At 37.8% G+C, this 26,740-nt stretch overlaps 2 protein-coding genes across 6 annotated transcripts in view; both read left to right on the top strand.

The window, feature by feature from the left end:
* The first annotated feature begins 506 nt into the window (after window positions 1-506).
* On the top strand, window positions 507-11,672 carry LOC132152151 (proliferation-associated protein 2G4-like). Its single transcript, XM_059560889.1, has 13 exons — window positions 507-693; window positions 2,423-2,551; window positions 4,077-4,182; window positions 4,657-4,726; window positions 5,067-5,159; window positions 5,355-5,418; window positions 6,466-6,544; window positions 9,563-9,641; window positions 9,768-9,901; window positions 10,188-10,282; window positions 10,373-10,500; window positions 10,587-10,640; window positions 11,281-11,672. The coding sequence occupies exons 1-13, from the start codon at window positions 609-611 to the stop codon at window positions 11,341-11,343; spliced, it is 1,179 nt and encodes a 392-aa protein (XP_059416872.1). The 5' UTR covers window positions 507-608; the 3' UTR covers window positions 11,344-11,672.
* A 3,817-nt stretch (window positions 11,673-15,489) lies between these two features.
* The window catches only part of LOC132152150 (myosin-10-like), a 72,408-nt gene continuing 61,157 nt past the window's right edge, over window positions 15,490-26,740 (top strand). For 4 of the 5 annotated variants that reach the window (XM_059560888.1, XM_059560885.1, XM_059560883.1 and 1 more), the window contains exons 1-3: window positions 15,490-15,641; window positions 16,718-17,083; window positions 25,583-25,739. In XM_059560888.1, the coding sequence (XP_059416871.1) occupies window positions 16,739-17,083; window positions 25,583-25,739 (502 nt within the window). In that variant the 5' untranslated portion in view covers window positions 15,490-15,641; window positions 16,718-16,738. Of the gene's footprint in view, window positions 15,642-15,760; window positions 16,047-16,717; window positions 17,084-25,582; window positions 25,740-26,740 lie in introns of those variants that run through there. The other variant, XM_059560884.1, reaches the window with a different exon arrangement.

Genomic DNA, 26,740 nt, shown 5'->3' with positions numbered 1-26,740 from the left:
TTTTATAATGCTATAAAAGCCCTTTACAAAGACCCCATTGCTTGTGTACAAATAAATAATTTAAGAACGGATTGGTTCCCAACGCCTTTTGGGGTGAAGCAGGGAGACTTACTCTCCCCTTCCTTATTTGCTTTTTATATAAATTATTTAGCTCAAGAAATTAAGCAGGGTAATTTTGGTGTGCCAACTGAGGACATGAATCTAAGTATTCTGCTTTATGCAGATGACATTGTTTTGATAGCAGAAAATGAAGTGAATTTACAAAATATGCTGAATATAATGAGTTTATGGTGTAGTAAGTATATATATAACAAAAACTGTAACTGAATGGAGCTAGATAATAGCACACTATTGTCATCTGTAGAGTCGTTTCATAATTTATGTTATTTTCCGGTTTATTGCCCTTTTTTGGAACACGTCCAAAAGCCTCGGTTGGTTTTGGCGCCATCGTATATGACGACACCTGTGATGCGGCTGCGAACGTAGTAGGCGTGGCTACGCTGTGCGTGGGAGCTGTACGGTCGGCGAGCCGCTTGGTGATAGCGTGACTGATTTCTGCTGTCCGCTCACCGTACAGCCAGAGAGACGCTTCGAAAGCCGGTGCAACGATGTCCGACGACGAGCAGCAAGATCAGACCATCGCCGAGGACTTGGTCGTGACCAAGTACAAGATGGGCGGTGACATCGCCAACCGTGAGTTTGACGTTTGAGTGCTCGAGGTGTAGAGTTAGGGGCCTCCACGCTGCTGTCTCGCGCATGCCATGTGTTAGGACGAGACGAGCAGCGTGGGACACGAGACTCCGGCGCCCAGGCCTTATGCAAGATATAGCCGCACAAGACCTCTGTTAAATGCACGGCTGTTTCTCCTATAAATGTCTATAAAACCTGTACACTTCTTTTTGCAGTCCTGCAGTATGAAGGGACTCGTTCTGGAGCTAATGCTAGCCAGCATTAGTCCTCAGTGCATGTCAAGTGTGGACACTTGTGGCTCTGGCATTGCCAGCTGGTAGAGGTTAGTCCTCTTAGGGACGGGTAACTAGTGAGCTGTCTGGATGGAAATGTCATCTACTGGTTCACTGTGGCAGATCAATGACTTGAGAGCTTTCAAATCCCATCTAACGTTATCAGCGTTGCTTACAGAAGTAGTGAACAGCATGGAGCTGAACTTTTGCTGGTGAGGTGATGCTGACTGGGGTTTTGACACAATCAGACCAGAGCAACTGGTGGGTCATTCATTGTATGTTTTTGCTTAGTGTACTTAAATGGTAGTGCAGTCCTTTTTGAGGTCCATTTATTGCTCAGTGATTACAGGTTTTCTACTTTAAGTTTTGCCACAGTTGTTTCAGATACCCTTGTTTATGTTGCATTAAAGTATTAGTTCATTCCTGAATAAAAATTCGTAATCATTTAGGTTACTCACCCTTCACTGGTTCTGAACCTGTATGAATTTCTTTCTTCTGTTGAACAAAAAAGAAGATATTCTGAATAATGTTGATATCCAAACAGTTGATGATCACAGTATTTTTTTCCCCTTCTCAACCGGTTATCTTTCAGGACATTGATTTTATACTGGACATCAAGTGGTGTCTCACTGCTAGAGTACTAGAACAGTTTTCTGATTGAAAGTTTGCACTAATATGACATTAAAATGTATTGATATTACATCTTGAACCATTATTATGGGCCGTTTTGGTTTCTAAATGAGCTTCAAGCTACACTTTTCATTCAGTCCGCTTTTGTTCACATGTGCGAGTGCAAGAAGTTTCTCATTTCTCCGTGTTCTGACCTCTGATTTTGTGTCACATGAAGATGTGTGACCGATAGAAGATCAATATGTCTCAGCTAGCCTCTAAACTGAATTAAAAGAACATTCTTTGAAGACACAGCAGAGTGTGACGTCCTGAATGAATTCAAATATGGGCCTACTACTGCGTTCACATACTGCTTTTCACCTGTATAGTGCAATTATGAATGCAGCCATTGTTGTTGGCACAAAGCATGTTTATTCTCACTGCAAGCCTTGTTTAATGTAGTCTGGTTAATTTTTCGATTTTTGTATAGTGTTGAGAATGAGAGCATGTCACACAACCTGTCTTATGTTGGAAAATGCCTAATATAATTATGGTTTCTAACAAGTGAGCAATAATTTTGCACTGAAATACTGTTCAGTTTGAATTGATGCACAGCTGCAGACATCAACAATAAACACACTGGACTTGTTGACCAATAATGCTATTGGTAGGATCAGTTGGACTTTCATTTAGTGTGCATATTACTCCTTTTTTGAGTAATTTTTTGAAGGTGACATCACATTGCACATTTTCACAGGTGAAATCCAGTCATTTCAACAGTGAGCCATGTGATCTAGAGTCTCAATGGACTTTTATGCCCATAAAACTTGGTCTTGTTCTACTCTTTTTAGAGGCGCTGAGGGTCGTCATCGATACCGCCAAACCAGGAGTTTCAGTTCTCAGCCTCTGTGAGAAAGGAGATGCTTTCATCATGGCAGAGACTGGGAAGATCTTTAAGAAGGAGAAGGACATGAAGAAAGGTGAGACTGAAATGTAGACGTGGCTAAATGCTTGTGGTTCGTAAGAGAGTGATATTTAGCCCATTCAGAACTAGTGGTTGACCGATATTGTTTTTTTGACAGCCGATGCTGATATCTTGGAAAGGAGGGGGGCGATAAAAAGATATATATATTTTATTTTATTTTATTTTAATATTTAAGAGATTTGAAATTATTTGACTGGTTTAAAAAATGTGTAAAATAAACATACTTTTGATGATAATAAATAATAATAATAAATATTTTATGAAAATTTAATTTAATTAAAATTAATTAAAAAGGAAGTAAACACTTACCAACAGGGCACACAGTATTCTGGGAAGTTTGTGTTTTTATATATATCGCCCAGCCCTAATGGGGAATCATATGTTTTTTAAAAAGCCAGGGTAACACTCATTTTACATACAGCACACAGAGAAAATGACATGAATATGATATTGGGCAAATGCAAAAATCGCTTCATAATGTGCATTTAATACACACGGACCACCATCATGCAGAGAACACGAGATCATGATGGATACACATACACACTTCACAAGTTTGCAAGGTTTTGAAAATACATTTTCACTAGTCATTCAAAGATTTGTTTAAATTATATAAATACGTATTTGCTTAATGCTGACGGCAAACGAGAAAGTATTATGTTTGTTTGTTTGTATACTTTATTGTCCTTTTTAAGGAAATTTGTCTTGGACTCAAGCTGCATTGATTCACAACATATACATACATACACATATACACACACAACCAATAAAAAGCTAAAATATTAACAGCAGCAGCAGTCACCTCTCTCCACCATATAGGCAATAAAAAATAAAAAATGGATCCGATTCAACATGACTACATTACTACATCTTACCATTTAACATATTAATTGATACAGGAATAAATGACTTTTTGTAACGGTTGCTCTTACACAATGGGACTCTATACCGTCTCCCTGATGGCAGAAGCTGATACATTGGGAATAAAACATGGCTTGAATCACTCACTATTGTCTGTGCATTTTTAAAAATCAACGATTCGTAAATTGATTGAAGTGATGAGTACTCTCTTACACCCATAACTTTATTATGTATTATAATGTTTGCCTTTCTATTACTTATAATATAAATCGTTATAATACTTTTTGTATACATCAATTCCTTTGTTTAACCGTTCTTGTTAATTATTAGACAGACTCTTATCCATTATTAGACAGAACTGTTAACAACAACAGTAAATGAGGGAAAATGTGAGCACTGTGTGCTCAGGTCCTGCTGCTTTTAGTGCCGTCAAAATAAAAGTCCCACCTCGAACACATCGGCCAAGCAGAAAAACATATCGGCCGATGCCGATATTTGAAAAATGCCAAACAAAAATGGCTGATATATCGGTCGACCACTATTCAGAATAGATGGGTTCAGATTTAGACTCCTCCAGAGAAATCTGCAGGCCTCCTTTGAAATATCTCTCTCCTCAGAAGGTCTTTTTGTTGAGGATTGGTGGTTGTCCTTTCTTGCAGGCATTGCGTTCCCCACCAGTGTGTCAGTCAATAACTGTGTCTGCCACTTCTCTCCCCTGAAGAGCGACCCCGACTACACGCTGAAAGATGGAGATTTGGTCAAAATGTAGGCAAACTCCCCTCTCAAGTTCGTCTGCGTCTGTCTAACCTCCCCATGTCTTTTCCTTCAAGTCACTCTCCTTCCTCTTACCCGGCCCATCTTGTCTGCAGTGTTCTCCACTTTCCGTCTTATGTCTTCCTGCTTGTTCCCTTGTTCTTTTTGATCCACACATGCAACTTTGCACGTTAATGTCACGCTTAATAATAGTTTTTAATGCTTTTATGTAGCCTCTGCAACAAGTGTTCTGATATCTATTTTATAGACTGTAAATTTCTGTATTTCCTATTTGGGCAGAACATATTGATGGTCTAGTCCTTTTTTTAGGCCATATTCATTTGACAACACTTAAATTTTTGCTGTGTATTTGGGTTGTTCTCTGAAACCACTTAGGGGTTTAAAAGGCTTTGCTCAGGTTTCCCTGCACCTGTATGTCTCTTTCTATTTTCCTTCCTGAGTTTCTCTTCTTCTCTTTCTCAACAGTGATTTAGGAGTACATGTCGACGGCTTCATCTCCAACGTGGCCCATAGCTTTGTTATTGGAGCTACTAAGGTGCGTGTGCATATATACATACTTCTCTTCCCCACTGTTACTACATTTTGTACAAGTTCACGCCTGTATGGTTGCCTACAGGTGCAATTATAAAGTATCATCACACGCCTCTCTGGAGTAGTTGCTACTAATTGGTCAATTATATAATTTTATGGTCAAAACTCAGGCAGACAATTTTCTACATGGGTATAACGGTTTCATTTCACTTGTATTGATCTGTTTCAAAATTTCAATCGAAATGTCATGTCCATTTATTTGCTAAGTAGCCATGTAAGCAGAGTTATGATAATTGCAACAATAAATCCTGTTAAAAAACTAGTGACTTTCTGATTTTGTTCAGGAAGCACCTGTGACAGGAAGGAAAGCTGATGTCATTAAAGCAGCACACCTGTGTGCAGAAGCAGCTTTGCGTCTCGTCAAACCTGGCAACCAGGTTAGTACAAACTTCTCAGTTAAAGTGGTAGGTAGGTAAGTAAGGCTGAAGCCTTTTAACATCTTTGAGAACATTAACTGCCAGCTCAACACAAGATTGCACAGAATATATAGTATGTCTTATATTTGAATATACTGATGGTCTGTTTCTCATGCAAAGTCTCTTGTCTTTTGTCTGCCCCATTTACCTCTGAAGAACACTCAAGTAACAGATGCCTGGAATAAGATTGCTCACTCATTCAAGTGCAATCCAATTGAGGGTGAGATACAGCTATTATATCATTTGGGAAAGCCCAACTCAAATTAAAACGTAATCCATCTGGAGAGTTTTGTAGAGTCTGAAGGTGTGGTTAGTCTGAGCAAACTCATTACTGAACAGATCTGAGCATGAAAACTCATTCGTACAAAAACAGGACTGGCTTGATATCTGATATTTGCTTTAAAGGGACAGTTCACCCAAAAAGTTCTCAAGTTCTGTCATCATGTCATCATCTTTCCAAATCCACACTTTTATTTTTGAAACCCAAAATAGATACTTTTAATGAAACCTGAGAGTTTTTCTCTCCAACTTTTGAAAATCCACAGAACTAAAACTTTAATACTTTAATAGTTCAGTTCACATAAAAAAAGAGAATTACCCTCAAGCCATCCTAGGTGTATATGACTTTCTTCATTCAGACAAATACAGTTGGAGTTATATTAAAAAATGTCTTGGGCCTGGCTCTTCCCAGCTTTATGTTGGCAGTGAATGGGCAAAATTCAGTAGTCCAATAGACGTCCAATAAACTGTGCCAACCTTTCAAGTTTTAAATATGGATATTTTTCTTTTCTTACAATTTGCTTCAGGGACCTATATTGGATGTCTACTAGATTATTGAATTTCACCCATTCATTACCATTAAAAAGTTTGGACATTTTTAATGTAATTCCCGATTGTCTAAAAGAAGAAAGTCATATACACCATGGATGGCTTGAGGGTGAGTAAATTATGGGGTAATTTAAATTTTTGGGTGATATATCCCTTTAAAAACCAAGATAGATTTAAATGAACAGATTTATGCACATATAAACATTTATCAATGCACATACATAGAGTACATCAAACATGATGAATTGAAACTCAAACAGGTTTCATTTTTGGGTTGAATTAGCCCTTTAATCCCATTTAATCAGACAAAACATGAAAGACTTGAAAGAACAACCCAAAGTACCTACAGGCCTCAGGAGGAATGTCTGATTGTGATCTGCCAGTTGTTCATATACACATGTGCCATTATTCACAGTGCTTCTCTTTTCTTCATGGATAGGTATGCTGTCTCATCAACTAAAGCAACATGTTATTGATGGAGAAAAGACCATTATCCAGAACCCTACAGATCAACAACGGTATAAAACAAAACTGAATATTGATTTTCTCAATTTTCTCAAGAATCTCAATCCAAGCAATCAAGTTTTTGTGGTGGCACAGAGCCAATGTTTATACTTTTTGGGGATATTGGTCAACAAATGGCGTACAGCAGGGCTCTATGCTTTTCTTTTTAGAAGCACAGTCCAAAAAAAATTCAGGAGCACCTTCTGATCAATAACAAAAATTTGCCTTGATATTTGACTGTTTTACAGACGCATTTTTTATAACTTTGTAATGGCATATTTTCTAACTTTATTAATAAAGTATGTCATCTTTTATTTCAAATTGAAACATTAATATTTCTAAGCTTTTCCAAAATGTCTAATTAAAACAAAAGTATAAGAACAAGGAGAATAAGAAGAATGTTACCATTTATCAAAATAAATCAATATTAACAAAATTAATTTGCGCTACAGAGGTGGCTCAGCAGAACACAAAAGTGTAGGTATATTTAGAGATGGTTAATGAGGCTCAGATGTGGCATGGATGTCATTTCAAAATTATTAATTTCAGTTGATTCGTCAGTATGGTTGATTCATTCAGGAAAGAAGCAAGCGACTGGGTAGTTGAATCATTGAATCACTATATTCGTTTAAAAACGCACATTTATTCATAAAACACTGCTGTGTTTGTTTGGAGATGCACAGTGGCTCAGCTGCGACTTTATTTGAAACTTTTTTCGTTGACAAAATAGAGCAAAGTCAAGCAATAGTGTTCTAGTCAGACAATGTAAATCACTTAATATTAACTTGTTTATTAAACTATTTTTATCATCACATTTTTAAACTTCCTTAATTGCTGTCACTCACCTTAGTTCATTACAATCTCACAAAGTTCCATTAAAATCAGTATGTCTGTGATACAATGCGTTTTTGCAATGCGAAGTTCCCTTGAACGCAATCAAAAATATGCTGATTGGGTGAGTCGCACTGGTTCTCCTAAATATTTTTTCATAGTCGCATGCAGTAGTTTTCAGTTACAAATGTGACTGAAATTGTTGCACTGTAGAGCCCTGTACAATGTCTGAATTTATTCCGTCATATATTTTAGTATTATTAAAAATGGCTCTTTATGGGTAAGATTTTGGTTCATGGGTGCTTTTGACTTGAGAATGCAAGCAATCACATAAGCCCCTTTCACACTGCGATTCTGGAAAATACACGGGTAAAGTGTTCCGGCAATTGGTCCCGGGTCGCTAGATTTTGCACTTTCACACTGCCAGTGATTACCCGGGATATGTGCGTGCTTTCACACACAAGCCGTAAAGGTCCCGTTATGACACGTGACATCAGGGCGTGAGTGACGTGTAATGTACGAGTCGAAAATGTTAGGCACGTTATACTTTCACTGAAGCGACGTGCGTCATCACTACGACACGGCATTAGATCTGGCTTTTGTTCACACAGCGCTCATTCCGGGACTGAACCCGGCAATGTTACTAGGTCCCCGACCCGGGTTCAATGCCGGAATCAATCCCTGGACGTGTTTGCTTGTTCCGGCAATTTGCCGGGTCTGACGTGCAGTGTGAAAGGGGCTTTAGAAACATACTAAATACCACTTGGTAGTAGGGATATGCCGGTATCAAATTTTCCTGTTACGGTTAATTGATAATGCTTGTATCACGGTATACGGTATTATCACGGTATTGAAATTTTGTTTTAAAAAGTTGTCATAATACAGTATAACAGGTTAAATAACTTTTTTTCTTAGAACAAAAATAACTAAACATTTAAAACAATAAAGCAATACAGAAAAATATCTAAAAGTTAAATGTTTTACACATTAAAGTGCAAAAGAACTATAAAAACCAATAGTATCACTTTACAGGTAAGACCTCATTAGTTAACCTTAGTTAATGCATTAACATTCAAGGCAAGGCAAGTTTATTTATAGCACATTTTGTACACAATGGTAATTCAAAAAGAAAGTAAAAAAAAAAGTCATGAAGAAAAATAATCACAAAAATAAAACAAGCGATTTAAGAACTTGAAAATGAAAATGATTTAAAAATTGACTTAAAATGAATTTAAGACAGTTTAAAAATAGAAAATGATTTTACATAAAATACAGTGCAATACATAAAATATAGTGTTATCAGTTCGGACATCGCATAGTGCTCATTCAATAAATGCACAGCTAAACAATGAGCAATAGCTACATTTGATATAGATGTTATTAATCTTTGTTAAAAAATACAAGTCTTAGTTCATGTTAGCTCATTAAATAACACAGTTGCAACTTTCAATTTTAACAATGTGTTATTAAATATTGGAATACCTAAGATTAATGAATGTTCAGAATAATTTTTTCATTTGCAGTTTGTTAACTAATGAAGCCATAATGTAAAGTTTGAATGAACAATAAAAGATCAAAACACTTTCAAACAATATCTAGGGCATTTGTAGTCCAGATTTAAAAAAAAATGAAGATAAATAGCCTATTAAGTCTTAATATTTCAGTAGTTGGCACTGTAATAAACACCATAGGGATCTATATCTGAATGGTTATTTAAGATTATTTTTGTTTACAGGGTAAGGGCTGCATTTAGCGCCATCTGCTGTCAGAGAGTGAATGTGCTTTCATTCAGTGCATCTCGCCTGTTCCTCCATGTGCTTCTCATGCGCGCTTGTTTACATCAGAGCCATGCGATCTTTCAAGCAGCATACAGCGATGTTGTGCATTTTAAACAGCCCATGGGAATAATATTCTTAAAATGCATTCCAAATTCTGAATAATTTGTAATGTATATTTATTCACGGTATTTAGAAGTGCCCACGATAACAATATCGTGCATATTAATCACCGCAATATATCGCATTACCGAATACTGGCACAAGTCTACTTGGTAGAGAGTGTTCCTGTGGCTCAGTGGTAGAGCATTGTGTTAGCAGCGCAAAAGGTTGAGGGTTCAATTCCCAGGGAACACGCATACTGGTCAAAAAATGTATAGCGTGAATGTAAATGTAGAGAGATTCGCACTGTTTGTCTCATAACAGGAAGGACCATGAGAAGGCAGAGTTTGAAGTTCATGAGGTTTATGCCGTGGATGTGCTGATCAGCACAGGAGAGGGGAAGTTAAGTGATAATCCCACGTTAATGAATGACACCTGCCATTTTAAATCTGTTCTATTTGGTTGTAATCATATAAGTATCATACTATGGGTATAAATAGATATTTAACCTGTATGATCTCACCCATAGGCGAGAGATGGCGGCCAGAGGACAACCATCTACAAAAGAGACCCCAGTAAGCAGTATGGGCTGAAAATGAAGACCTCAAGAATGTTCTTCAGTGAAGTGGAGAGGCGCTTTGATGCCATGCCCTTCACTCTTAGGTGGGCAGCACTGTTCTCCAATTTGTTTGGTTCCTACTTGGCTAAATCGAGAGGTGTATCTGCGTTAAATATTCCGTTATTAAATGAAGCAAGTGTTTTTCCATGTACATTTTCAATTGATGTGAATACCAGTGAGAAGTTGTGGGAACAGTGCAGTTGATTTATGATTATGTGCTCTATATTTCTATTATCACATGATATATGCTAGGACAATGACTTGGTGGATAAATCGATGGTTTAGATTTCATGGTCATTTGATAAACAAGGTAGTCTTTGTGTCCTGCAGGGCGTTTGAGGATGAAGGAAAGGCTCGTTTGGGAGTTGTGGAGTGTGCCAAGCATGAGCTCCTGCAGCCTTTTAGTGTGCTGAATGAGAAAGAAGGTCGGTTTCATTATCTTTACGGCATTTCTTCCTGTTTTGACCTCTTTCTTTACCTGGGAAACCTCTCTTTCCACCTGTATCTGTATTTAGGTGAATTTGTGGCTCAGTTTAAGTTCACAGTGCTGCTGATGGCCAATGGGCCCTTGAAAATCACCAGTGGACCACTTGAAGCAGACCTCTACAAGTCTGAATATGATGTTCAAGATCCTGAACTGAAGGTATGTTAGACCCATCTGTTTTTAACTTAAATTTACAAGCAGTTTTTTTTTTACCTTGATGTTTTGGTTTCTTCTGTCATTTTCAGTCTCTGATCCAGAGTTCTGCAAGTCGCAAAGCACAGAAGAAGAAGAAAAAGAAGGTTTGCTTTAAGAAATAGGAACAATCGTTATCTTGTTTCCAAACAAATTACATTTTTCATCCATGACACACGAAATGAGAAGCACAGTAGAATATCCTGGATGCTATTTTCTGGAGAGTGAAAGTGAATGAGGACCTTTAAAGTAGCTTAAATGTAATCCAGATGACTTGTGAGCTATTATAGAATCTTTGGGGAACAAAATATGGTTTTAAGTTATTATAAATTTGGCACAAAGCTATTATATGGCTTCAGATAACTTGGAATATGGCATGCAAGTTCTATCAGCTGGCAAGAATTATTCTGAAAGTGTTACAACATCTTTCTAAAGTAACATTATTGTCATAGTTGTGGTGTGGACTTCCTAGAATTAAAAATGCTTGTATCGTTATCATTATCGATATGGTTTATTGTTGTAGCCTTTGGAGTGAACAGGCCTTCAGACTTTTGTCATTTCAGCTTGAGTGTTCTCATTCATTTTAATTATATGAAAGATGCTCCGTGTCAGCTTGCATAAAGGAATAACAGCCATGCAGGTTTTTTTCTAGATACATTGTTACTGCCATAGCATTCTGAATATTTTAGATAACTGAATACCATCAGTCTGTTCTCTCCTAATTCATGCATCTGCATTTTGTTAAAGGCCTCCAAAACTGCAGAGACTGCTACAGGCCAACCAGCTGAGAATGAAGTTGCAGCTAAATAGAGGCGACACCCTCTCATGAAACCCTCGAAGAGCAAAAACATCAGCATTTCACTCTCGCCCTGTTTTATCCTCTTCACCATCAAACATTGGCTCAAGAGTCACTGTTAAAGCCTGTGTTTAAATGATTTCTGTCTCCCCCTGTTATGGAGAAATATCTCATTTAAGATTTGGACTCCAAGCGAGTGCAACAAATTTGTACTTTCATAATAAATCGACTTACTCTTTTTGCAGCACTCAATTTACATTTCAACTGGAACGCAATGCCTTTTTCACAATGTAATTAAAAATGCTTCGCAATTCTTTTTGAAGAGTTGCATTTTTCACAACATGTACCGCTGACTGTATAAAATGCTTTGTTTGGCCCATAGGTTCATTTGAAACGGCATTACATTAGATGAAGTGGTTTGAAAAAAAAAAAATGTTTTGCATTTATTTCTCAGGGTTCTGAAGAAGAAACATCTCCCTTATCTGAGTAGTTTTGGACTGTCAGAATCAAGAACACATCCATGGAGAATTTGATGACTTGCTGGGGCATTAGAATTTGAATTCAGTGTACGGAATTCCCGAGCACTTCTTTGTTGTGATGCTATAGCATTTCAAAAAGCCGAACATTAAGTTTTTTTCTATAACTGCCATCCCTTTCCACAAGTGTCACACCTGAAGATGAAATTAAGGAATGTTTTGGTCATACTTTTATTCCTGCCCATTTTCTTATTTCACATTTTAATTGGTTTAAATATCTTTTGTTGATGCTGGGAGATTTTCCAAACAAACTTTAAGGTGAATTAATTCAAGTTAATATTAGAAAGTCTGATTTATTAGGGATTTGGTTAAAGGTCTGGCCCAAGATACACTGAAGCTACTTCAACTCACTGAAAAAGGTTCTAACTTCCACTTGCCAAGGGCCAACAGCATATTATCACTTTACCGTTTATGAGCAATAGTGTCTGTTTGACTGAATATTCAGCTCAAAGCTAGGCTTGGACTGGATTGAGAAGCTTTCCCGGTGTCATTTTACAATCCAGTCAGTGCAGTTATTTTAGGAGACGTGATGGGAAGTGGCTCTAGAGCATTTCTGGATCCATCCTGTTATTTGGGGCTTAAACATCTTTTTAAATGTTGGTTATTGTGACTTTTGTTCGGTTTCTAGATTGTAAAGGTTAATGTGGGAGAGGAGGCTGGAGGTTTGGATTTGACACAATCTTGTTTTTGTAGAACCATCATATGGGACTATTTTACAACTAATTGAATAAAACATAACTTTTAATATATTTTCTTTAAGTTTGTCATCATTAATTGTAAAAATGCACAGTCTGTGCCATGCCTCTTTATAGTGTTTTGAGTTCTATGTTGGTAACAAAAGCACGAAGCAAATGTTATAGCTCTTGAGAAAATAACAGCAACTTTTTGAAGGTTTTGTGTCGATGCACTATTTATAAACCAGATAATTATATATCTACAAATTTATTTCTATCTCCAGCAGGGAGAAGTTGAACCTTTTAATGGAAAAATAGTTTTTATTTCTAGTTTGGCAAGAGGGGGCGCTGTGCGGCCCAGACGACCAAATCCCGGTTGAAGTTCATTAAGATGCTTTTAATTTACTATGAAACATTGTTATTAAAATCGATAAACGTCAAAAAACCAAATCACATGATCGTTCACGACAATACTTTAAAAAAGCTAAAAAGTATATAATTCCCCAACCACTTGTCTTACCTGTAACATGACAGATATACCTTACATTGATTTAGCTGTTTTTTTAGTGAGAAAATTGATTTATCAGTTTAAACATTACAATTTGATATGCTACCTATTTTTTTAAAAGAATCATAAGAGTCGGGTCTTTTAAGATTCTGAACAACTCTCGAAACGAGAACCTCTGGCGAACGTACTCGAAATACATCTACAGTTTGGTTTCATTACAGTTTTATAAACACACATAAATCGAAAATAAAAACCTGAGCATGTAACATGCTAAGCTGGGGATCGTTTAAAAAAGTTATCTGAAACGAACTGTTCGAAAGAGTCGACTCGGACATGAGTCAAAACGAACATCACTAGAAAATGTTTCCAATGAATTTTTTTTTTCATTGTAAAACTTGTAGAAACATACAGAAACTTGGAAGCGAGACATGAATATATTCCAAATTATATATAATATATTCCAATTATAAAAATGAGAACAGAAAACTAATTTTCTGGATTTGCATCAAATTTTGGTATTATACATAGGCCTACATAAAAGTGCAAAAATATCATCCTTTAGAAAAGTTGTCATAAGACATAAAAATGTTGCACTCTTTTTGTTATTTTTAAGTCTAAGAGATTAAACAAGAGACTCAACAAGGGGGAAAGACAAGGGAGATTAAAGCCATTTTTGCTTGTGAATAAATAATTTTCCAAGAAAATTAACAACATATTCAGCAGATAATAGCTTTGTATTTTCATAATAAAAAATATCATCTTTGAGGACGAAGGTATGGGTCACATTTGTAAGACAGGTGCTTAAATCAACCCATAATTTGTTGGTAACACCACAATCAAAAAACAAATGGGCTGCTGTTCTCTCAACAAAACCATAAAACGAGCAAGACTCATCAACATTAGAATGTTTAGAAAAAGACAAATTAACGGGATACATTTTATGAATCACTAGAAAATGTATTTCTGTCAGTGAGGTTGTGAACGTCAAGATAGGTAAACGTCCTTCGCTGTTTTTACTATAATTTACTACCAAATATATTTGGTATCAAATATTTGTATTATTATTTTTGTACCACTTTTACATTGAACTTTAATTCATTATTTTGATGAATTAAATTTACTTTTGCACCTATTAAAAAGATGGCCAGACCCCTCTGGTCAGTGTTTCACACTCAAGGCCTTGCAACCAATGCATTCAGATCCAGCTCCGCTAGATAGAAGATGGAAGCATATGGGTAGCAATATTCAATTTGGAATGTAATATGCAAAATGACAATGCAATATGTAAAATGGCAATGCATTTCTGCATTAAAAACTAGTGTGTGAAATGTCAAATGAAAATTATGTCATTTAATTTTCATCTTGCACCAAACATGGCACAAATGTATTGGAAAATGTAAATGTAAATACAGAAATGCATTGCCATTTTACATATTGCATTTTCATTTTGCATATTGCATATACAGCACGAATTATGTGCCCAGCTACATCTGATTCAAATATTATGCTAATTAACAGTGAGTGTAGTTTCAGACATTACAGTGCTTCACTCCACTGACTCTTATTATGTCTGAAAGAATGAAAAGACCAAGCTGAAGGTGGAGTGATTCGACCAATCAGATGAAAGCAGCGTTTCAGCTCCGCCCACAAGTGCGAATGAAATATTGAAGCCATAAACCGAAATGATCAAAACGTACACGGACCAACTGTCCTGTCCATGTTCTCTCACTTGAATCAATGAGTATTGAGTCTCTTGACCTTCTGCAAGCCCCGCCTTGTTCACGCAGTGATTGACATGGCGGGAGGGGGCGGAGACGTGATCTGCTCGGAATGCATTTTCAATGTGCACATTAAATTTTGCTACATTCATTGCGGGACATTGAACGAAAATGCAATCGTAAGTGTCTTGACTGTGAGTGTTAATGCAATTAAGAAAAATAGCATTTGAATGATAATTTTGCCACAGTTTTTGCTTGAACATTTTATACATATCTAATCATTTCTGTAATACATTTTCATTTACATTTTGCAAAGCGTTAAAATTAGTGTTCATTTTACATATTAAAACTAGTGTGTGAAATGTCAAATGAAAATTATGTAATTTAATTTTCATTTTGCACCAAACGTTGCACAAATGTATTGGAAAATGTAAATGTAAATACAGAAATGCATTGCCATTTTACATATTACATTTTCATTTTGCATATTACATTACAAATTGAATATTGCTACCCATATGCTTCCATAGAAGAGAGCTTGCGGGAACAATCGTATTTTGTTGGGGGTGTAATGTTAACAAACCAATAGCTCATGGTCAAGGCCCGTTACAATCCAATCCCCGTTCCATAAAGGACCCGGTGGGTGTGACCGGAGAGGCGGGCGCAACAGAGTGCGATGCTGAGTTCGGTTGAGGAGTTCAGGACCATAGACATGTATGTTCAGGACCGCGGACAGACGGTGGCATCAGTGTAAAGGTGCGAAGCAAGGGAATATTTGACCGACTTTCAAAAGACCTGGATTATAATAATTGGACGCGCTGGATAGCAATTTAGCCATCTCTTCGTGCACGTAGGTCTCATCGCTGACAGCCCGTGGTAAGTTCATACGTCTTTTCATTTTTGTCCCGGTTCCCCTACCGTTGCCGTGTAACGGATTATTTTTCGCATTACTTTTCAAGAGGCGGGGAGAGCTCGCGCGCTAGCCCTCGTTAGCGAGTTTGTCATTGCAGTTCCCTTAAGAAGATAAATACATTTCCACCATTTACAACCCTTTGCTTTTGGGCAGCCCTGAGCACTATATGTCGGCTAATGCACTTCTAAAACGTTTGTCCGCCTCGCCACAGGCCGTATAACGGGAGATGGTGATGAGGAGGAGGCGCGAGGAATGAGCACGCGCGAGGCGGCCGCGGAAACTTCAGCTCGCGCAGGAGACAATGTTATCTCAGTTAAAAGTCACCTCATCGTTTTATTAGTATACGCTCTAATGTGGCATATTTTTCGGTAATTTAAAATTATTTTCGAGACGGTGACCGTCAGAAAGGTGTTTTTAAGCGGGGTTATCATTGAATGAATTTTTGAAGGAATGTCCGGTGTTCTGGATTACCGCATGGTATAATGACTCGCATCTGGGAAATAACAGATATGACTAATTTTTTGCCCTTTTTGGCTTATTTTAACCTTATTTTTTCCTTGTGAAAATTACATTAACTCTTAGTCCAGTTGTAGGCCAGAGTAGACTACAGAGTAATATTTCTTGTATTGTGTTGTTTTTTTTGTTAATGCGACTGTGGAGGTGATCCGTATTAAACTCACATTAGGTGTAAACTGATGCAGATAATGTTTTACATGCAGCTGTTTCATGAAAATACGAGCTTTGTTCAGCTGTATGTTCCAAAAATGCAATATCTGATGATTATTCATCAACAGTGAGCTGGTTAGGTGTGGGTTATAAATCCACATGTAGTAGATTAATGTTTTTGTATCTTATGAATATTTGCATGAAACACTTGCTGTATAGTCACTGCGAATTGAACATTCTCTACTATATCCATGTAAAACCAATGAAATATTTTACCTTTAAACACCTAAGCCACTGCGGTGTCATGTCGAATAAATTCGATGACAATCTCTGCTCTTTCATCACTAACTCCCTTTAACTCTTTTTTTTCCAGGTGGCCTATTTTTAGTTCCTCATGCCGGAGATGGCGCAGCGAGAGGACCCTGAGAGGTACCTCTTTGTGGATCGGGCCATGGTCTACAACCCTGCTTCCCAGGCAGACTGGACGGCCAAGAAGCTGGTGTGGGTTCCTTCCGAACGGCATGGGTTCGAGGCGGCCAGCATCCGTGAGGAACGTGGAGAGGAGGTGCTCGTTGAGCTGGCTGAAAATGGCAAGAAGGCCCTGGTGAACAAAGATGACATCCAGAAGATGAACCCGCCCAAGTTCAGCAAAGTGGAGGATATGGCAGAACTCACCTGCCTGAATGAAGCGTCTGTTTTACACAACCTGAAAGATCGCTACTACTCTGGGCTCATATACGTAAGTGTGATGATGATAATTCATTTGCTTTCAAGTCAAATATTTTTTCTACATTGGTCTTTGCAGCTTTGTGTAGGGAATATGTCAGCAACTAATGATTATTTGGATGATTGATTATTCTGAAGATGTTCCTTGTTTCATCAGAAAGTCAACTTTTTCTGTATTTATGTACATACAGGTGCATCTCAATAAATTAAAATATCGTGGAAAAGTTCATTTATTTCAATAATTCAACTCAAATTGTGAAACTTGTGTATTAAATCAATTCTATGCACACAGACTGAAGTAGTTTAAGTCTTTGGTTCTTTTAATTGTGATGGTTTTGGCTCACATTTAACAAAAACCCACCAATTCACGATCTCAACATATTAGAATACTTCATAAGACCAATAAAAAAACATTTTTAGTGAATTGTTGGCCTTCTGGAAAGTATGTTTATTTACTGTACATGTACTCAATACTTGGTAGGACCTCCTTTTGCTTTAATTACTGCCTCAATTCAGTGAAGCATGGAGGTGATCAGTTTGTGGCACTGCTGAGGAGGTATGGAAGCTCAGGTTTCTAACCTTGTGATCTTGACCTACTGTATTTTATAGCATGAACTCGAAAAGAGAAACGAGGCTACTTTTATTATTCAAGACAGAGAAAGAGAGTGTGAAGCAAGCTGTTTGGAGGTGTAGCCCCATCATTTCCTTCATTCCCCAAGTGTGGAGGAGCTGCGATGAAGTCATTATGAGATCTCAATGAGAGCAGCCACTTCTTTTTTCACACTTCTGTTGATATTCCCACCCAGTTACCACCTTTAAAAACACTGGATGGAATTTATCCAGTTACATTTTCATCTCTCATCATTGAGAGCTTTTACAGGTCGATTGGCCGTCTCGATTAGCGACACTTCAGACGTTATGAAAGCAGGCACTGTTGTCATTTTACACTATGATGAGAGAGTGCAGACCACTCTCCCATACCCAGTTGGCAGTGTGGAACACGGTCAGACTGGATTGTAAGTCTAGTTTTCTGCCTTTTTTGTTATTTAAGCCTCTGTGGTTGCTGTGCTCCCTTTTTATATGCTACAGTAATTAGCCATAGAGGCCCATGCTTGGCCAATAAAACCTTAAGTTTTATAACAGGACCTTTGTGTTTGGCATTGAGCTACAGCTGGCTTGTAATATCTGCGAGATGTCAAGATGTGAGACTGACTGTTGATAACAACTGCATTCCTCCGCAATCCTCAAATTTCTCAGCTTCCTTAATACTGTCGGCTAATGTTATGTTTGAAGAAATACAGCCTCAAAATGGAAACATAATGTTATGTATTTATATACAAACTTTTATATAGATTGTATTTATATACAACCGTTTCCCTGTGTGCATGGCTGGTGACCAGACCTCAGGCTGGTGTGTGGTACAGTATGTGCTCTCATATCTGCTGTGTGGGCAGAGCCATGGAGCTGCTGCGTTCCTCTCTGCCTTCCCACACCCCTCTGTTCTTGAATAGCATGATGGGTGATGACACGTTAGACTTGATTTCTCTTTATGGGTTTGTTTAGAACGAATATTTTCCAGTTCTGTATATTTGGCATGAAGTGAGTTTTTTTTTTTTTTTTTTTTTTTAATTTTTTGTAAAGCTTGTAATTTTTAATCGAAATACCTCACCTTGATCTTTCAGATAAATGACTGACTTCTTTCTCTTTGGTGACATATGCCGCACTTATTCAGTCGACTGCAAACTTGCATTCAGATGCAATCATCAAGTCCCTACCCTGCATTTTTTTTTATTTTTCGATAATCCATTTCACATTGATGTACGTCACATATGGAAGAAATGAACTGTCACTATTTCTGTTTGGGACATTAAATGTACAGGAATATGTAGTTGTGGCTTGTCCCTGTTATCAGAATTTAAAAAATAATAATGATGAGACCATTGTTGAATCCTTGGAAACTATACATGTTTGGTATTTTGATGAGAGTCTTCTCGCATAACATGAGACATCAGTTGACTCATTCCTTTTTTTATTAGGTTTCCAGATTTGAACAGCATTTGAAAAATGAGTGAAATTGGATCATAGCCTGTAGAATATTTTTAAGAACTCCGCCCAGGATTTATGCTTTGGGTGAACATGCAAAAATTATACAGGTATATTCAAAATCAACTAGTGTGTATAGGCAGAGACATGCCGCTTCCTCAATCCTCAATACAACTATATAAGGAAAACCCGTAAGGGCAAAGATGGCGGTTGGATGCACATGTCCCGCCCCTCCCAGTGGAAAGCCAATCATCAACAGCCTAGTTTGACAGAGCTTCTTAAAGGGTTAGTTCACCCAAATATTACAATTATGTCATTAATGACTCACCCTCATGTCGTTCCAAACCCGTAAGACCTCCGTTAATCTTCAGAACACAGTTTAAGACATTTTAAGTTAGACTCAGTTAGAATTTTTTTTTTTTACCAATTTTTTTTTTAAAATAATGACGACTTTATTCAAAATTGTCTTCTCTTCTGGGTCTGTTGTGAGCGTGACTGCTGTGACTGTTGACGTACAATGCTGCTGACATGTTATCTTTGTTATTGGGTGCCAGAAAACACGTCAGCAGCGTCGTGAACGCTCTCGCAACAGACCCGGAAGAGAAGACCGAATACATGAATGAATGCTGAATAAAGTCTTAATTTTTGTTATTTTTGGACCAAAATGTATTTTCAATGCTTCAACAAATTCTAACTGACCCTCTGATGTCGCATGGACTACTTTGATGATGTTTTTCTTTCCTTTCTGGACATGGACAGTATAGCGTGCACACACTTTCAATGGAGGGACTGAGAGCTTTCGGACAAAATCTAAAATATCTTAAACTGTGTTCTGAAGATGAATGGAGGTTTTACGGGTTTGGAACGACATGAGGGTGAATCATTAATGACATAATTGTAATATTTGGGTGAACTAACCCTTTAAGAAGCTCTGTCAAACTAGGCTGGTTCAAGGTCATGGCTGATTAAATGGATATCTTAGAGATATTTGGCATTTTCATAAGGTGACGGAAACTTGACACAAATAAACAACAAATAAATAGGATAAATAACCAAAAACTGACAAATTCTTTTTTTGGATAGACTTTGGGATTTCAGCATAGAGCACTTACTCATAAATGGTGCAGTGCTTTTTTAGTTGTTCAGTGTAGCATGTTAAATTGCTTATGATTACAGTTGTGCATAGCTCAGATGGAAGGCTGTTTTCTTCCATATGTAGCCTGACAAACTTTGAGAGTCATGCTGGAGAGTAGGGCTCCACGATTGTGACAAAAATCATATTTGTCAATTATTCCCTTGAAATTGTGATTATTAATTACAAATATCACAATTTACATTGAATGATGTTTACCATTGTTTGAAGCAACAACATGCCATATTTGTAGATAAAAATTAACAAGCTGAATACACTCTTTATTGCTTTTCTATAGCATTAGGCCTAAGCCTCAGATGTCAACCATACCAGAGACAATTTATAAGAGACATGCCACTTCCTCAATCCTCAATACAACTATACAAGGAAAACCCGTAAGGGCAAAGATGGCGGTTTGATGCACATGTCCCGCCCCTCCCGCTGGAAAGCCAATCATCTGCTTTTAACAGTCAAGCCGGGAAACATTTAAGCCTATCGTCTGGTTCCACTGACATATGCGCACAGTTGAGGAACCCTTGCGCATGCGTAGTAAAAGTATAACCTGTGGGGAAAAAGGCGTTTTAAACCTTATTTTGGGGCAAAGTCATCAACATTTTTCAGCGATTTTTTAAAATTATATTTTACTGCTGTTTCTGTACATGCAGTTTTTATGTCCCGGTGACCAGTGAAAGTGCAGTTCTGACTCTATGCCCATTCATTTAGATAGGAGCCTGGTCTTGTTAGTCTGAAATAGCTGCCCGGAGGCGTTGCCAAGATGGCGGCCGAGTGGCACGACTTGCCTAAAAGGACTTGGACTATACATTGGATTGTTTTTTTCTTTAAATAAAAACAAAGAAAGGGAAAATATGCATGGTATTATGTTTTACTAAAACTAAAATTAAAACAATATAGAAAAACCCCTTTAGATAACATGTGGAAATAAAAACCACATCTTAAGCATGCAGAATAATATAAGTGGCCTTTGAACTGTCAATTGCCGCTTTGAATGATTACATAATTGTGGCATCTGTAATTGTGATTAAACATTTGATTGATTGTGCAGCCCTACTGGAGAGAAACAACTTCCCAGCCACAAGTCTCCTGAGTGCAAATCTATTGTTCTGGCCTGGGATCTAGTTTGGCAGGATGGCTTTGTCTGGTGGGGAGTTGGGAGTGGGATGTAGACAGACAGATCTGTCCTCAATGCAACCCCGATACTCCTCCACACCCATATTTATACATTCCCACTCTTAAACACAACATCCACCAATAGAAGGACCCTTCAGCAGGCAGACAGGGATAACCACTTCTCAGACGTGCCCCCTCACCATGTGTCTGGATCACGCAGCAGTGGCTCAGCATTCAGACAAACACAGGTTGCTCTCAGTTACAGCCTCATATATGAAACCACTTGAAGGACAGGGTTAATATTTTGTAAATGTCTTCTGTAATGAAGAGCAGGCTCACTGCAGGACAGCTGCACTGGCGGTAAAAGCAAGAGAAATACCTTCATTCTGTTTCATTCTGTACACTTTAAGCAGATATCAGTATTAAACTCTTTGTCTTGGCAAGTTTTCACTTTCCCTTCTTGAAAAAAGGTCTTAAATTCATAATAAACAAATATTATTTGTTACACTATTTTTAGCAGCCCACCAATATATCACAATGGCCAATATTACTGAGTGAAATGTAGCATTTTTTTAATAATCTGTAACAGAAAACTTTTTTTTTTTTGAAAATCTAATAATTAAAAGGCAAATTTAGAATTCTTCATTCACATACAGTCTTCATTCAGTAAATACACATATTAAACTAGTCTTTGAAAATGTTTTTTGCCACAAATTTCAGTTAGATAGATCTTGTGTGCATAGCTTGCATAAACACTTATTCTGTTATTTTCAAAGTGAATTAGTTTCAGATTATTTATTTATAACTATTTTAGTAAATGTTATGTATATGATGTGACTGGCATCATATAGCTGTGTTCTGTTGTCTTAAACTGGCACCCGTCTAAACATAATTAATAGAAAAATGTATGGTCGTTCATTCAAAATTGACCCTGAATTTTCCTAAAATGAAAGCTTGATTTTTAGACACTCATTAAACATTATCTTTATTTTCAGATTTAGTGTTTTACAGTATGACACTCTTAATTAGTGGATTTTTACTGTTGTAGTGATCATTATCACATGTAAAAACATACAAATTCCATTTGATAAATCTTCTAAAACTTGATAAGCTTGATATCGCGGTTAAGAAATTTCCCCTGTGGTTATTATGGGTGGCTCAATAGCGCGATATGCGGTATTACCGCAGGTTTTTTTTTTTTTTTTTTAACATACCTAATTTATCCTGACAGAGAGACACGTTTTAAAACATTTTTGTTTATTGTTAAATTCCAAACAGCAACAAGAACATGCGTTTTCCAATAACATTTTTTGAAGAAATCAAAGAGTTCTAACACACAAAGAGTTCTACGTCTTCTATTACACGTATTTGTGCGCGACTCTGGACAGCAGTGGAAATCTAGACTGATTATCGCGGCAGTGGCCCACCAGGACAGTGGATTCGCGTTGGAGTCGATGCACTCCTCATGCAGATAGCATGTGAGCTCGTTATCTGCTCACGCTCTCTTGGGTATGGGCACTGACGCGGAGGTTGTTCGTGACTTCAGCAGGTATGCCTGTTACTTTCACGGCTGTATTTTACAGATTTCGCAAAGGTTTCAGCTACTCCTAACTGTCGGCCGGTCTCAGCTGTTCTTTTTGATGTTGCTCCGCGACCTGATGCTTGAGGGGGCAGCTGCGCTGGATGACACTCTAAAACACTTAACATGGCTTAATGTAATAAGACAGTGATATTAACAGACCAAACTCACTAAAAATCATACTAATAAAGTATACTATCTATAAAAAAAAATCAGATGAGCCCTGAATATGAATGCAACTCGTTTAATAGCACGTTAAGCCTTTTCCTCCCATAAAAAAACGTTATAAGAAAACGCTTAATGTACTAAGACAGTGATTTTAAAAAACCAAACTCACTAAACATTATACTAATAAAGTATAGTATACGATGTACAAAAAAAAAAAAAAACAGATGATCCCTGATTATGAATGGAAGTCGTTTAATAACACTTTAAGCCTTATGATGGTTTTCTATGAGAGGAAAAGGCTTAACGTGTTATTAAACGCGTTGAATTCATACTCAGGGATCATCTGATTTTTTATAGATAGTATACTTTATTGATATGATGTTTAGTGAGTTTGGTCTGTTAATATCACTGTATTAGTACATTAAACCACGTTAAGCGTTTTTCACGTTAAGCGTTTTAGAATGTCCCGATGACCTCAAATTAGATGTATTGCCGGGTCACAGGAACGTTTTTGCAGCACATTTTGCATATCGGCTCATCTATATTCGCTGGCTCGCCCTTTTCATTGGGTTGAAAGCCAAAATGTTCCCAAACTGGCGACGTGACATTAGGTTTTGGGACGAGATCGAGCGCCTCAAAAAAACGAAGCACCATAAAGCTACAAAGGCTCGCGAGAAAACCATATTGTATCATTAATTTATTTAACATTGAATGCACAGTGACAAACTGAAAAAAAAACAAGAAGGCCACAGCCTCATTAAAAAAAAACAAAAAAACTTAACACTGCGGTTTCTGCGGTTGCTATCTTTCCTCTGCGGTTTGCTTGTCAATAGTGCGGTATTACAATATTGCGGTTATCGCGACAGCCCTAGTCAATGTCTGTTTGTCAGCTCATTGTCATTTTTTTAAAGGTAATAGCAGCTGATGATGCAGTTGATGAAGTGTAATGTACTGTGTGATCAACCATGTGTCAGCTAGAGATGGAGTGGTGTACGGTAGTCAAATGTGGGACTGTTACTTGGGGTGCTTTTCCCTAGTTCGGTTCATTTGGTCCGAACCAAGGGCAAACAATTAAACATTGTAGCATTTTTCAGCTTTTTTGGTTCCTTTTCACACCACACTGATTGCTTTGGTCCGAACCAGTTGAAACAAACCAAAATGCAGCCTCATGATAACATCACTCATTGGCCATGACGTATTTCCTAAACTGCTTTTCGATTGGTCAGAATTTACGTGCGGGAAAATTCCAACATAAAGAGGAAAAGCCAGCAAACAACACAGAGACAACACAACTATGGAGAGATGACTGCGCGGGCTGGTTTTGTCCCTGGCCATAATCTAGTACATTGTTTGTATACACCACAATATGCAAACAATACATTTCTATAATGAAGCACGGATGCGGCTTGAAAACAACGTTCTAATGCACTGCAAACGGCGAGCGGGAATCGCTCGTAACTTCAAGCAGAGGCGTGCATTAATTCTTCTTAACTCTGACGTGCTCATGGTCATCAGACCAAATTTCTATGAGGCTCCACACCTCCTCACTACTCCAGGTTTGTCCACGAGCTGCCATGCTAAAGTGCAAACAGTCAACAAACACTTCCTCATCCCATAATGCACAGTGGTACGGCAGTTACTACGGCAGCTGGTTTAGTCCAAAAATGATCAATACTTTTTGCAGTTGGGTCTGTTCGAGGTCGGATCACGTTCTCACTACAAACGAACCACTCCAGAGTTCGTTTGAAAGCGTACCGAGACCACCTCTTCAAGCAGGTCTTGGTACGCTTGTTTGGTCCGCCTTTGGTGCGCACCCGAGTGCGATTGCTGCTTTCACACGTGCTCAAACGAACCGCACCAAAGGGGGAAACGAACTCTGGTACGATTCAACCGAACTAAATGAGGCAGGTGTGAAAGCACCTTTAAGAAACATCTCAGTCTGTGCAATGTCTTCAGATGCTCAAAACTTTCATGGATGCTTTTCCAAAATGTAGATCATGCTCAGAATGAAAAAGATTAACAGAAACTGTATGAATGGAAAAACCATAGGCTAATTGTAGGATATTTCACAAGTTACTCTGGAGTATTCTGTGTCTCAGAAACCCCTAAATGATTATACTAACACTAGCTTTACTGCTTATGTTAAACCAGTAAACTTGAGAAAGAAGTGGGACTTTACAAGAAATAAGACAAAGGGTTACAATATATACGTATGTAATCATTCTGCTGGTTCTTGTATTTGCAAAATGTTGGGATTCATCTCAAGTTGCAGGCTTCAATTATGATTTGTACTTATGTTCTCAATGTAATTAAACAGTTTTGTTTACATAATGTTATTACATGTATGTATATATTCTGTATTAATGCTATTTTGTCCTGTTTGTTTAAAACCCTTATGAGTTAAGCACCAATTAAGTGTAACATTTCTTTCCTCCTTTTGTTTGTTTCTTGTCTCTGTGCAGACATACTCAGGACTCTTCTGTGTGGTCATAAACCCATACAAAAACCTCCCTATATACTCCGAGAACATAATTGAGATGTACAGGGGCAAGAAGAGGCATGAAATTCCACCTCATATCTACGCCATTTCTGAGTCGGCCTACAGATGCATGCTTCAAGGTAAGACCATAACAAATATTCCTTCTGATGAATTCTCTCAGTGGCTCCATCTGTTTACACAAATAACATTTCTGAATTCTGCATTTCCACTGAGGATTTTGCTGTGAAAATAAAGAGGGTGTGTTGTGTTTTCTCAAACTTTGTTCAGTGTTAGATGAAGATGAGACCACCACTTTGTTTAAGTAAGCAGACAAATTCTCTTTTTGGCAGTTTTTTGGCAAGATTTCCTAAACCTTAAAGCAGAATTTGAAAGTGACGTGACATTCAGCCAAGTATGGTGACCCATACTCAGAATTTGTGCTCTGCATTTAACCCATCCGAAATGCACACACACAGAGCAGTGAACACACACACACACTGTGAGCACACACCCGGAGCAGTGGGCAGCCATTTATGCTGCGGCGCCCGGGGAGCAGTTGGGGGTTCGATGCCTTGCTCAAGGGCACCTAAGTCGTGGTATTGAAGGTGGAGAGAGAACTGTACATGCACTCCCCCCACCCACAATTCCTGCCGGCCCGGGACTCGAACTCACAACCTTTCGATTGGGAGTCCGACTCTCTAACCATTAGGCCACGACTTCCCTGTCACTCTCTGAACTCACTAGCAGTTAATGTTATTGCCTGTACTTTGTTTCATAGTATCATGTGATGAAGAGCAGCAAAAAATTGAATGGTCAATGTTTCCAATGATATCCTATTATATTTCAGTTTGTTTTTCCACTCTGAGAGATTGATTAATTTACTCTTCCACATCTGGTGCTCTCAGATAAGCGCAGAGAACGGAAAGTAAAAGGGGCTGCATTCATTCGGATTTCACTGCAGTGGGCTTGAGTTTTTCTTGTCTGAGCTGTGGATATGTGCATCTTGAAGTGAGATGCGAAAGATAATGCATATCATTAACTGCTCCATCTGACACGTCTTCTTCAGCTACTACTAAACTACAAGGTTACTCCAGAAGTAATTTATACATTTTTAGTTGTGTTGAAAGTGTGCATGAATTAG

This window comes from Carassius carassius, chromosome 10 (assembly GCF_963082965.1).
Source record: "Carassius carassius chromosome 10, fCarCar2.1, whole genome shotgun sequence".
NCBI lineage: Eukaryota > Metazoa > Chordata > Actinopteri > Cypriniformes > Cyprinidae > Carassius > Carassius carassius.
This window is presented reverse-complemented; position numbering and strand designations above follow the sequence as displayed.

Excerpts from the sequence above, each read along its gene's own strand:
- LOC132152151 (XM_059560889.1), top strand. The coding sequence starts at position 609 with ATGTCCGACGACGAGCAGCAAGATCAGACCATCGCCGAGGACTTGGTC. Across the intron at positions 694-2,422 it reads GGGCGGTGACATCGCCAACC|AGGCGCTGAGGGTCGTCATC; the intron begins GTGAGTTTGACG and ends TACTCTTTTTAG. Across the intron at positions 5,419-6,465 it reads CAAGTGCAATCCAATTGAGG|GTATGCTGTCTCATCAACTA; the intron begins GTGAGATACAGC and ends CTTCATGGATAG.